Consider the following 13,372-nt stretch of genomic DNA (forward strand, 5'->3'; position numbering starts at 1 on the left):
TTCTGCATTTACATCATTTCCAAAAATTTGACAGCCAGTAGTCTGATTTTGACAGAACCAAGCATGTCTGGAATGTCATCTGCCTACAAGCGCACTAGGCTCGCTCATCTGCTACATGATGAAATGACACTTGTCACCTATCCTCAAAGTTCAGATTAACGTGAGCGTTTGGGCAAATTGGTAATTCATCAACAAAACTTTTAACAGCACGGAAAAAACATGAACGGACGAAGGGAGTGCATATATCCTTTTTTCGTCCGTTTGTGCTTTTTCTGCGCGGTTAAAATTTTTCTCTTCAAAGTTCAAAGAAAGAGTACTAATGAGCTGATTATATTATAATGCAAAAGTGACAAAGCGAAAAGTGCATTCCTCTAAGTTGTGCTGGATTACAGGTTTTTCCAGGTGTAAGGATATGAACTGCGTCACTGATGACAAGATTAAAATAAGGGATCCTAATAAAGCCCCTAAGCAAGGTCTTTACAGCTGCAGGTTCCAGAAAAATCTACACATGATCTCTGCCTCTTAAAACTATTTATGAAGCATGCTAACACCTGAAAACACCATTCCTGCTTCATTCTCAATAGTGTTTCAAGAAAATGCCAGGGGAGGTACAACAGTCTAAGCACACTTTTTTTGCTTCCAAAAATGTAACATGTCTTGAAGCCGTAGCCCAAACGGGAGCACACCTAAAGTCCCTGAAACTTCGTAAAGTAGCGACACATATGCATAAAAGCGCGCCTCCTCTCTTTTCTCCCTCTTCCGCCATCTCCGAGGCTGACGCTGCGTCAGCATTGGCCAACTGCCGTCACGTGGGACCGCGCGCAGCGTTCGTTTGTTTACAGTCGCTCTCGACTGCCATCTTTGCTCGTGAAGCATGGACTCGCTGGTGCGCAGCACATGTGTTTCATGGATACGCATTTGTCATATTGTGCGCGCTGTGCTGGGAAATATTTCTCTCACAAGATGGACGTCGCTGTTGGTTGCCATGGGCAGCTGCTGTGCCTTCTGATGTCAGAAGAAGTCTAGCGAAGGCAAGAAGGTCCTCAGAATACCGTCCGGTAAGTGCAACGAGCTGCGGCGAAAGATTTCATTGCACATAATCAGAAGGGAGAGCTTCAGGCCGACATTTTCGACTCAACTATGCGAGGTAAGTTGCGGGTCTCTCAGACTGTTAAGTATGCATGGAGGTTAGCGAAGTTTGATGCCCGCTCTAACGCTGTAGTAGAGCCGGCATCGCACTACAGTACGTCGCCATCTCTGACGCATGTTTTATTACTGCTTGGGCGGGGTCTTTACTTAGTTTTTGTTTCTTTGTCAACAATACATGGTTACGTTTTCTGCTTGACGTGATGCGCCAACTGCTTCGAGTTCACAGTATTGGTTTGTGCGCAGCTAGCACCATGCACGCGGACTGACGATAAACAATGTGATTGCGAGAACTTCAGAGATTCGGTGCAGCTCTTTTGAATAAACAAAGCCGGAGTGCGAAAACACGCATTAGGATTTATACTCTCCGTTTGTTTTTGGTGCGGGCTTGCTTAATTCGGAGCAAATAGCTTTCACTGGCTCTTTTACGTTGACCGATCAGCCAATGCGCTTGCGATGCGAAGGTAGCTATGCAAAACGTGCGTGCCCAACCGAGTCACAGGGCGCGTTCATCGTTTAGGAACCTACGTATATGTGCTATTTCGCGCCTAGGTTTACGTGCTATTTCGTGTGGACGTTTATATCCGCAAGTTGGGGTTTCGCGAAGGAAACATTTACGGTGGCACGCTAGTTTTTACATTCGCTTGCTCGTTCATTCAGTGGTATAGTTCGTATGTCAGATACATCGGTATAAGGCGCACTTGCGCAATACAGTTGGTGCGTTTAATCACTTAACAAAGCAACCAACACCGTCCAAATATATAAACTATAATTGATGTACGCCTTCTCGTGCACTATTAATGCGAAAGCTTTAGATGCCTCATCAAGCGCTAAAACTCACCGTCAGCGACGTCGGCGTCCCGTGTCTGCGGCGTAACACGAGTGATCCAAAATATCGCCCCGCGAAGACGTCACCAGATGATGTCACCAAATGACGTCACACGATGACATTGTTTCTTTGCATTGCCTCCGTGATCGTTGGTCCAATCACGAGGCAATGCAAAACCAGGTGAGGTGCAGAATGTTTTCGGAGGGGTGTGGGGTAGGATCACTACATCGACTGAAGAACAAGAAGCTAGTTTTCGCCTTTAGTCATCTTAGGCGAATACATAAGGGACCCTGTGAGTTTTGCCTAAGCGTCTGATGCCCAGGACTAGTTGATCTCGCACGCGCAGTGACTTCAGGGACTGCAGTGCGTCTCGTGAATTGAAATTTATCAATTAAAAAGGTACCTTACTAATGAAAAGAAAACTACTAAATTTACCAATGAAAGGCAAGCACATGCTCTCGGCACATGTTGTATACCCTATGCGGCGCTACACAGAGCTGTCATGAGCCAGCGTTATGCTCGTTTAGATTATTTTAGAATAAGTTTTCAAACAGCAATAGGTGCAGTTAATAAATGTCCATAAGCCACAGGAGAGAAATTCTATGCTCTAGAAGAAGATACACGAACTCTCACTCTTTGCTCTTTTATGCAATTTCTTGTCACTGCTCTGGTTTTCCCGAATTCTATTTGCAAAAAGGAGTAGCTGGTACTATATAAACGCGTTAACAATCTCCTAAACAAAAACTAAATAAAAAAATATTAAGAACTAGACGGCTGGTGCGAATACAGCGCACTGCCTGCCAAGGAAGCACTATATTTCCACGAAAGAGCATCTGCTACACAGAAGCAAGGTAGGTGGCGCCACTTTCGAAAAGAGGGTGCGAAGGAGAGGTGACCGAGGAGGAACGAGAGCGGAGGAGGAGAGTGTCACTACTTTACGAAGTTTCTGGGGCTTTAAGCGCATCGATTTTCTCCATTCTCTCTTCAAACATCGTACTGGGTGTTCGGTATGGTGCTCAGTACACATCACTAGATTAATAGCTATAATTTTGTCTCATTCGGTCTAATATTGAATATAACAAGAAGAAAAAGAGCAATCAAACTTTTTTTTCTTTTCTCCATCTTTTTATATGTGTACATCAAATTTAAATGTGCTAAAATCATTTAGGTACACATCGCCCTGGCATCCATACAGTCATTGTCAACATCGTTGTGTTGTTCTGAGTTCTATACTGCAGGACAGGCAATGACGCACTGAAGACATCAATGCAATTTCCCCGTTGTGCGTGAGTATGCTAAGAGGCTATGCTAAGGTTGTCAGGAACAGTGACAGTGTAAATACTCTCTAGTTGACTTCACATTTCTGATTTACAGAAACGAACTGTCGCTATGACAGCATTAAAATAAACATGTGAGAAGCTGAATATGGTGTCAAAATGTTCTTTTATTGACACAGGTATGCTCACGTCTATGCAATTTATAGTTCCTACAAAGGTATTTTATACTACACTTAATCATAAGCCTTACACCCCCACTGCCATTTGCACATCCGATTGCACTGGCTGTGTATTATAGGTTGCTTCTCCACATGCTCACACTAAAACATTCGCTACATCCCTTTTTCCCAGAGCAGCCAAACACTGGAATGGCCTTTTCTACAACATTGCTCTTATCATCTGCCCTGACCTCCTCAGCAAATGTAGATCATTTTCATGTTAAAAGTATGTGATGCTTTTTATTCCTGTAACCCACCCCTTGTGTAACAACCCCTTGCAGGCTCCTCAAGAAAAATAAAATGGAAAAAATAAATAAAAAATAAAACTGAAACATGGTAAAAGCACAGAGACAACTGGAACACAATTCTGAAAAAAAAAATTTCCTTGCTTTTCAAAACGTCATTTGGTAGAACTCTTCTTCGAGTCTGCAGATAATAGACAGCACTATTAAAAGCAATATTTGGCATATCATTAGTAGGACCAGCTCAATATTCAATTTATGGCTGAATGTCAACGAAAGCTGACTTCTTTACAAATTTCTCGTCATCTGTACACTGTTTCATGCTATATTTGTCTCAAACTACTTTTTGCACACAGTGCAACTTCCTAGGAATTAGTTGATATAAAATATAACTGTTAACTAAATATTATCTTTCTACAAAAAAATTAACACTAGCGTGCGGTAGAACGAAAAATTATAGGCGTAACCCTAAGAGATAGGAGGACAGCAGCGTAGATCAGAAAACAAACAGGAGTAGCCGATATCCAAGTAGATATTACGAGGAAAAATGAACCTGGGAAGGTCACGTCGTGAGGAGGATAGATAACCAATGGTCAGTTAGAGCATTGGAATGGAAACCAAGCAATGGGAGTGCGACCAAGGACGGTAAAGGGTTGGCGGAGCGACGAAATAAAGAAATTTTGAGGCATAAAATGGAATCAGCTCGTGCAGGATAGAGTGGGTCGGAGATCATTGGGAGAGGCCTTTGTCCTGCAGTAGACATAGGATAGGCTGATGATGATGACACACCATACAGCCTATCTTTTAGGCCGTTTACAAAACACTCAAAACTGCAAAAATTTATGGAATCCATTTTATGGGCAAGGCCCGGGATCATTTCTGGAGAAAATTTATCCTAACCTCCTAATTTAGAAACAAAAGCTTTGAGAATGTATTCTACGAGTAATAGTTTCGCGCTCTCCACCCCCCCCCCCCCCATCAGTTTAGTTTGGGTGTTAAAAACATTTTCTGAAAAAATATATGTATTTCTATTTCAATGGAACACTTTTCACTTTTTTTTTTTTAGGTAGTCCTCTCAACAGACCAACCACCAACATTCCTGACAGCACCTTAAGCCTTCATATTCCACAAATAAAGCTTTGCTTAACCCTTTGTTGGAAAGTGGGACATAGGTACATGTCCCACTTTTTATTCCTAGTTTTCAGCACTGTAGCTCCTGAAAAGAGGTAGCGCTACCACATCCAAGCCACTAGCTCTATCTACTGAGCATACTACAACATTATCTACACAGTTTCATGACATTTCCACTAGGTGGAAACATGCAACAAGTCAAGGAACACTTTATTTTTTTGTGTCCGCATTTCAGTTTTTGTGTGTTTTCGTGGCTTAATTTAGACCAAGACAAAGGTGTCGGGTGAATAAATATTGTCTTTCTTGCACTATGGTAACCACTTAGCAAAACTTTCAGCAGTTTGTTTGTGATGCTTAAGCATGGATAAACTGTACGTGTTTTACGAAAAGCAGTATGCTTCATGTGCTCCATGTTATACCCCGGTCACAGTGGCAAATTTAGTGTCATTTTGAGCGAGTGCACTTACGCCCCCAGAATGGCAGTTTGGCGGCGCGCTGCTACACGAGAAAGGGAAGTGCACTTTGGAAATTATTGTAATGGCGATGGGTATACTTAAGTTGCACAACAGATATTTGTTATTTCAGGCAATGTTTCTTAAGTAATACTGTGTTAAATCTATAAGCAGCCCTTAAAATAAACTTTACGTACAAACTCGGCGGCTGCAGCCATTGCACGGCTTGCACTGGGCATGGCCCTGGCGGTCATGGCTGTAAACTCCCCGACAACGAGAATAGCAGAGTAGTTTTTTGCGTTAGAGTATGATTTAATTAAGGGTGTGCGAATACTCGAAATTTTGAATATTTTTCGAATAGTGTTTGCTATTCGATTCGATTCGCACTGGAATTTTACTATTCGAACTTCCCAAAAACAAATACAGTCAACATCCGATTGAAAGTGACCCCTTCAAATTTTCAATATGCTTCACCTCATTACACTCTCGTAGTGCGGCAAAGCTGCCTTTCATGACCGTTACAGTCGAACTCTGCCAAGGCACAACGTCCGATTGGAAGTGGTCCCTAGATTTTCAATATGCTTCACCTCACCGCACCCCGGTATTGCGGCAAAGCTGCCTTTCAAGCTCCGTTACGGTCGAACTTTGCCAAGAGACAGTCAACGTCCGATTGGAAGTAGTCCCTAGATTTTCAATATGCTTCACCTCACCACACCCCGGTATTGCGGCAAAGCTGCCTGTCAAGCTTTGCTACGGTCGAAAATGTACTAACTCAAGGAAACACTGGTTCCAGCATGGAGATGAAAGATGTGGCAGAGGGGGGGGCTCAATTAATGCTGTTTTAGACCTGAAATTTGGGCAGGAGGTCCGAATAATTGGAAGCCGAAGCTTTTTATCATCTGAAATTTCAGATGTTCTTATATATCAACGTCTACGATGCAGATTTGGAACTCCGGACTTCAAGGGAGCAGACCCTTGTCCACCACATCAGTTGGGCTTCCACAGATGTTGAAAGAGGAGGGGAGGCTGAGGAAATGGCATCTTTGCCTATCACATGTAAAGTGTTGTCGGCAACACTTTGGTTGCACCAAATCACGTACATAAATCGAATTCGGCCTCTACATTGCCTCATTCTTGATTAGAAAACTGTGAAACACCACCCCGCCAGTGCTTCATCAACCTAGCGAAAAGAAACACTTTCATGTTGCTATCTCATAAGAATATGCTTAGGAATCCTCTCTAGCTTTTTTTCTGCAATTTAGCTTGGAAGTATGTTCGGTCTGTACTGATTGTATCACCTTACAGCGGAGCTGTTCAGCTTTTCGCTATGCCATGTGGCGACACCAGAAAACTATCAGCATCATGAACCGGCACGCGCTCCCTTCGTTCTCTTCTACTGCTTCACTCCCAGAACACGTTTGTCGATTTGTTCCACGTGGGATGCATTAACTCTGACGGGCGAGAAAACGATTATAGAGAGAGAAAAAAAGAGATAGAAAGAAAGAAAAGAGAGAAAAAAAAAGACAGAGAAAGAAATAGAGAGAGAAAGAGATAGAAAGAAACAGACACAAAAAGAGATGGAAAAAAAGAGAGAGAGAGCAAGCATAGCCGTATATAGTATAGCATAGCAAGGGATGCGAAAAGAAAGTGAGGATGAGAAGGAAGTGAGAGGGTAAAGCATGGTATAGCCCTTTAAAATATAGTACAGCAAGGGGTGGGAAAGGGAAGTGAGGGTGAGGAGGGAAAGGAAAGGAGGAGGGCAATGCCACTAGCTCCGCTGCTTCCTTAGTCTTAGCTCCACCAGTGCGTAGCTGCCCCAATTTTCTTTCCTAAAGATAGGAAGAGGCATCTCACTGCTGAGGAAGCACTTGAGCTATTCTGGAGCTTGCCGCAGAACTCTAACGATAGTGATGACACCATGACCGGTGTTCCGAATGAGCATCGGTTCTCCGGAAACACTCACAACCTGAACTTTACTGGAACGCAATGGCGGTGCCGCTGGTGCTCAACTAGCAAAAAAGAAGTCCGCACGAAGTACATGTGCATTGTGTATAACGTTCTGCTATGTGCAAATTGCTTCCACCCTTTCACAAGAAAATGCAAACTGTCTCAAGTGGGCAGCGAGACATATGAGTCCCACTTGAAAGTGACCCAAGTGGACAGTGGGAAATATGGGTCCCACTTTTTTCTTCACAATAAATCACTTCTAGACTTTCGGATTGGCTTTCTTAGAAACAAGAAGTGATCAATACTTCACGAAAAATGTTTTTAGCACGATAACATTTGTTCCCTCATTGTGTCAACCAAAAGGTTAAGAAGAAAAAAACTTGAGGTAACCTGCACTCGACACACTAATAGTCAGAAAGCTGTAGAAAAATCTTCTGAAAAGGTAGCTCTTACCATGAAGAGGATGGCAGGCTGATGCTTGAACACACCACCCACAGGCTTGTGGGAAAGAAGCCTTGGCAGAGAAACCCCGGAGATCATTGCTTCCCACAGGCATACTGGTATGACCACCCCAGATCATACAGCTCTGACAATCACCCAGGGCAGCACATAAGCCAGGGCAGCTACCCGGCCGAAAGTTACCAGATCGACAATCCTGCACCGGCCAATGCAAAGAGACATCCCAATCCTGTAGTGCACTGGCATATAGTACAGGAGACATGTATGTGACAGCAGTAAATGAACGGCGCTCAATCTTTGTACATGCACATCTGACTCACAGTATCAAATTTTGGCCATGCTTTCACTGGTGTGTACACGACATTCCCAAAATTGGTTTGGAGACACAAGCAGTTTTGTGTACGGTATTTTTATTCGCTTAAGTTATTTTTATTTATTTTTTGTAGCTTGATATAATGACTTCAGTTTTAACGAATATGAAATACAAAAGGAGGTCCCTTAGCCAATTACTGTATTGGAACATCCTGGGAAAGGAAGTGGACGAGCCTTCGTTCCCTTGCTGTGCCAGCATGCCCCCCCTCAAGAACTCTTAAACACTAAAGAGAATGCTAAGGAAATAAATATATATTTACACATTTTGTTTCCAACCTCCTAGCTTCTATGAGTAGGTGCCAGTCCAATAATCGCAGAATTGAACCTTTCCTTGTTCCAACACAGTAAATAATTAATCACAACATTTATTATGACCAGTCCTTAGTTCTCTACAAAACAAATGCCACATTCCCCAGGATATAGCATGCTGAAATCCATCTCAACGTGGTTATAGTTGGCAATCAAAAGGCATACTACTAGGGGCTTGAGAGGAAAGTCGACTGCTAGTAACACAGAGATGTCGGTTATAAAAGCAGGGGTGGGGGGAAGCCACCCTCTAAGCACTGCAAACCTTAGGTAACTCCAATAACAGGCTGCACTTTGTTCTCCACATGTATACCTACTGCTAGAATTCTATGTGCAAATAATGACCATGCACAAGGAACGAACCATAAATAAAGAATCCTTGAAAGTAAACATTGCAAAATAATTTTCCTCTGGAAGGAAGACGATCAACCAATATGGCTGTTTACTGCTGATTAAAGATTTGTGGACTCATGTTTGTCTCCATCTCCCTTTCCTGTCACTTATGACCTCTGGCGCCATTTGTGGCTATAGTGGAACAACTAGACCCAACAATATATTTTGACCAGTTACAGGCATCATTTTATGTGGATGCTATGAAAAGGCCTCCTGCTCTAAACACAATACTGGCCTGCAATAAAGATACACAAAAATGTCTATGCATTCATGAAGTCCATTTATGAAATACTTATGCTGCAGTCAGCCAGCAAAAAAATGAATTGCTGCTTTACATGAATTCTGCATTAAAGGGACACTAAAGGCAAATATTAAGTCGACGTTGATTGTTGAAATAGCGGTCCAGAAACCTCGTAGTGCTGCTTTTGTGCCAAGGAAGTGCTTATTTTGAAATAAAATCACGTTTTTAGTGGTCCGCATCGCGTTAGCGCGCTTCAAATCTCCCGCCTGAAAATACGACTTTCATACGTCACTGCTGCCGTGCCCAACGTTGCCCGCTTTTACTGCGCGGCCGCCGACACTAGTAGCAGCCGAGCGGAAGTATATAGCGGGACCCACAGTAGCAACAACGGCGCTGCGGCAAAGACTTGCTCGGATAGGGGCACATTCAAAGCCTTCACCAAGTTGCGGTTGGTCTCGTAATCCTCAGTACGAAAGTGCAGCGAGCACACACGCAGAGGTTTTGACTGTTTAGCGCACTGGCGCAATGGCATGCCACTAAGTCACTTCGAGCGTAAGGGTTCATTCCGCGGCACCCAGTGAAAAGACACACCGGTTTCCTTGCTGCAGTACTGGCGTTGTGCACCATTCGGGCATCCGGCAATATCACACGCATGCGGAATTTTGTCGAACTTTCTGTCAGAGCGACTGTCACGAGCGCACAAAACATGCACGGCAGTACGCGATCCCGAAACTACCACTGAGACGGGCGAGGCGCAGTTCGGCGAAAACGGAACCTTTGAACCACGCGCGCCGTTTTCCATGGCAACGCCACGGAGGTTTTGTTTTCCATGAATCAAGCGGAAACGAACAAACAGCATTTTATTACGTCTTTTGATGCTCGGAATGTTCTTTTTTTACTGCTGCTAGTTTGATTACTAGTGATTTATTGTAGGCCGACTTCCATACGTCATCGGGATCACTTCGAAAATGTCCCACTCGTGGCGCTCATCATGTGATACATTTAGCTTAATTTCTCGGTAAGTAGGGCACTGCTGTTGATAATATTGCTGTTTTAGAAGTTGTCATACATTGAGCTTTCACTCTGACATAAATTGTTATTTGCCTTTAGTGTCCCTTTAAGGAAAGAAGATGACTCTTAAGGGCTCGTTTTCTTTGTTAGACACAATATTAATTAGAACTAACAGACAATAACGCCAAGGAAAGTATAGGGGGTGTTATCTGTAGTATTTAGAATATAAATGTGAAGAAAGTAAAGTGGACGAAAAGATAACTTGCCGCCGGCAGGGACCGAACCTGCGACCTTCGAATAAGGCGTCCGATGCTCTACCTCTGAGCTACGGCGGCGGTCATCCTCCCGTCCACTTTATGGGGTATACATGTGCATTTAAACCTTGAAGTGTTAGTCAGCGCCATTCGCAGCCATGGCGGCGAGTGTGGAACACTCTTTTTCTGCCTTTCTGGCGTGAGAAAGGCAGAAAAAGAGTGTTCCACACTCGCCGCCATGGCTGCGAATGGCGCTGACTAACACTCCAAGGTTTAAATGCACATATATACCCCATAAAGTGGACGGGAGGATGACCGCCGCCGTAGCTCAGTGGTAGAGCATTGGACGCGTTATTCGAAGGTCGCAGGTTCGGTCCCTGCCGGCGGCAAGTTATCTTTTCGTCCACTTTACTTTCTTCACATTTATATTCTAAATACTACAGATAACACCCCCTATACTTTCCTTGGCGTTATTGTCTGTTAGTTCTCATTAATAATGAATTCTGCATTGCTGCTTTACATGACTACATGAATCGGTGTCACTGCTGTGTGGGTTGGTTTGTATAATCGATGGGTTCCAAAAACTAGGCTATAAAACATTGATCAACGACTGTACATGCACTTCTTTGAAATCGATATTGCCCAAAACTAGATGCGGAAAACAGCATTGCAAAACTACTGGTATCCGACATGACAGTTGTAAATAAACTAAAAAAATCAGGCAGTTTATAATAAAATATAAAAGATGGCACGTATGGCATTTCATCTGGTAAACAATGTCTCTAGCGGAGAATGTGAACTTAGCTTTTACTTGTAGCATTCTGCTCTTTCTGCAACATTCTATCCAAATGTATCCGATCACATGAATTTCATTTTCCAAAAATGCATCTTAGCCATAGTAACTATTTAAGGATCAGGAACTAAGTTCTTCCCTAAACCCAAACTTCCAAACTATGAGGCTCAATATATGTTGCGAAGTTTGTGGGTTTCACTAGAAAGCATACCTTGACTTTTCTTCGGTCCAGACAGACACCAGAGCCGCCACACCAAGCACAAGCAGGGTTGGCCTGGCAGGCCGTCTCAAATCTATGGCTGCAATAAAGGTGAAAAATGAAAAAGCAAAAAGCTGTCAAGAGTTCGACAAAAGTTTGTCTGGTCAGGTAACATGGTGAGAATGAAGATACGGTCACTGACCAAGTCAAGGTGAAAACACAGACGTCTCTGTTTTTTCACCTTGACTTGGTTAGTGACTGCATCTTCATCCTCGAAAAGGCAAAAAATTTTAGAAAACAAAACCAATCGATAAGTCAGCATATATGGAAGCAGTAACTAATTTAGTTTTTGACATAACAGGTAACAATAAATTATTCTACTATATATGTAAACAATATAACAAATTATTTCAAGGTGGTGATTTCATAAATCTTTTCTTATTAACTTTATGGCTATCTTTCGCGAGTCATTCACAAGAAAGGAAAGAAGGCAACAGTGAGTTGTACAAAAAAAAAAAACAGGCGGAATTATCAGGTGCAAAGCATTGTGCTAACTGTTGTAGCATGAAGCACTGATGCATGTCTAGTTTGTGAGACCCATGTGTCAGTGGCAAAATCATACAGTGGGTAGATCGTTGCAATAGAAACCACCGCTTCGCTGGGAATCCGAAATGACTGAGCCATGTCTTAAAATTATGTCACTGACAAAGAGGGAAAGGTGGCATTTCATGAAACACTGTTTGCTCTAGCAACAAGAGATAAGACATTTTCTGTCTTGAAGTAGCGTCATTCTACCGATAGACAGGCGCTGCCGGCAATGAACAAACAGGCGAACGGCACTGGTACTTTATCTGGTCAATCATGCGTCGCAAGCAAGCCATGAAGTCCTTCGGGGTGTATACAGTGTATGTAACGCTGTGGTCCTAGCTTATACAAAGTAAGCATGTCACTAACCAGAAGTTTATACTAATTATAGAGCTCCTGACCACTGCAGTGCATGCCCATGATTTTTGACCCACACAGTGTACTCTTCTGTGACCTGACATGTACGCAGATTGCGCTTTGAACAGTTAATGAGGCAGAGATCACGTGTAGATTTTTCTGGAACCTGTTCAAACGTTCCAGAAAAATCTATCTATCATGTGCAAGAAAAAGAGAATCTAAAATAAATGCCCATTTTCTTCTACAGGGCAGAACTGCAAAAAGCAGAATAGCCTTCCATGTGTTATCACACACAATACAAGGCATGAAAGGTAATAGCAACATAACAACAGACCGTGAAGCCTTGAAAAATAAAAAGTAATCACTAACCGAATGCAGGCTCCGGAGGCTGAATCTGAGTAAGCATGTGTGATGGTTGTTGGCAGCAGAAAAGCCCAGAGGTCAGAGGACATGACACCTCTGTAGCCTCCCAATACCAGGAGAGTGTGACCACGACGAAGAGCCATCACATGAGAGTACACACCAGGACACCGATCACTGTGGCCATGACCTTAAATATTGTAAAATGAAAACAACGACTGTGTAGGAGCTTACAGCACTAGTAACACAAGCTCTTATTGCTTTAAGCTTGCATGGAAAGAACAAAAAAACTGCACAAGGAAGGAATAATTTGGACCATCTACTGCTTCTTTTTCTTCTTTTAATTAGTAGAGAGAGGGTAGTCATTATAGTCTTCTATAAATATGTTCATGTCCATGTCAACTTGCGTGTCTCTGTATGCAAAAAGCAACTATTATCTGTGGCTGTTAAAAGAAACAATTCTGCTCTCTACACTGCAACTTCCTTGGTAGCAAAAATTGAGCATCTGGAAGCAAGGGGAATGTAATGAAAAGTTTGCATAACAGCAGGAATTGGAGAGCCATTAGAGACAAGAAAGATAAAGAGGAACAGTAATGTTGCATTCTTTAGTGCAGCATGGCAATTATCATGCAGCAGTACTTAAATGTGGCCCATTCCACTCAGTCCAAAAGATGGAACCTGACTCTGTCATTTTGCATTCTGCCTGTGAGTGGAGGTGAGCATAACGGTGGGAGTTGTATATCCTGCCTCAGTGTGACATGCGAATGTTTATATGCCATGTGACATTACTTATCCTGCCT

General features: G+C 42.9%; 1 protein-coding gene and 1 non-coding gene across 2 annotated transcripts in view; both read right to left on the bottom strand.

Moving 5' to 3' along the window:
- LOC119397429 (multiple epidermal growth factor-like domains protein 8) overlaps positions 1 to 13,372 on the bottom strand; it is a 144,269-nt gene that overhangs the window by 110,998 nt on the left and 19,899 nt on the right. Inside the window, exons 5-7 of the mRNA XM_037664857.2 lie at positions 12,582 to 12,762; positions 11,283 to 11,370; positions 7,696 to 7,897 (exon numbers count right to left, since the gene is read on the bottom strand). Coding sequence (XP_037520785.1) covers positions 7,696 to 7,897; positions 11,283 to 11,370; positions 12,582 to 12,762 — 471 coding nt within the window. The remainder of the gene's footprint in view (positions 1 to 7,695; positions 7,898 to 11,282; positions 11,371 to 12,581; positions 12,763 to 13,372) is intronic.
- Positions 10,288 to 10,359, bottom strand: Trnar-ccu (transfer RNA arginine (anticodon CCU)). The gene has a single exon. It is a non-coding gene; the product is annotated as a tRNA-Arg (tRNA).

The sequence above is a fragment of the Rhipicephalus sanguineus genome, chromosome 1 (genome assembly GCF_013339695.2).
Source record: "Rhipicephalus sanguineus isolate Rsan-2018 chromosome 1, BIME_Rsan_1.4, whole genome shotgun sequence".
Classification (NCBI taxonomy): Eukaryota; Metazoa; Arthropoda; class Arachnida; order Ixodida; family Ixodidae; genus Rhipicephalus; species Rhipicephalus sanguineus.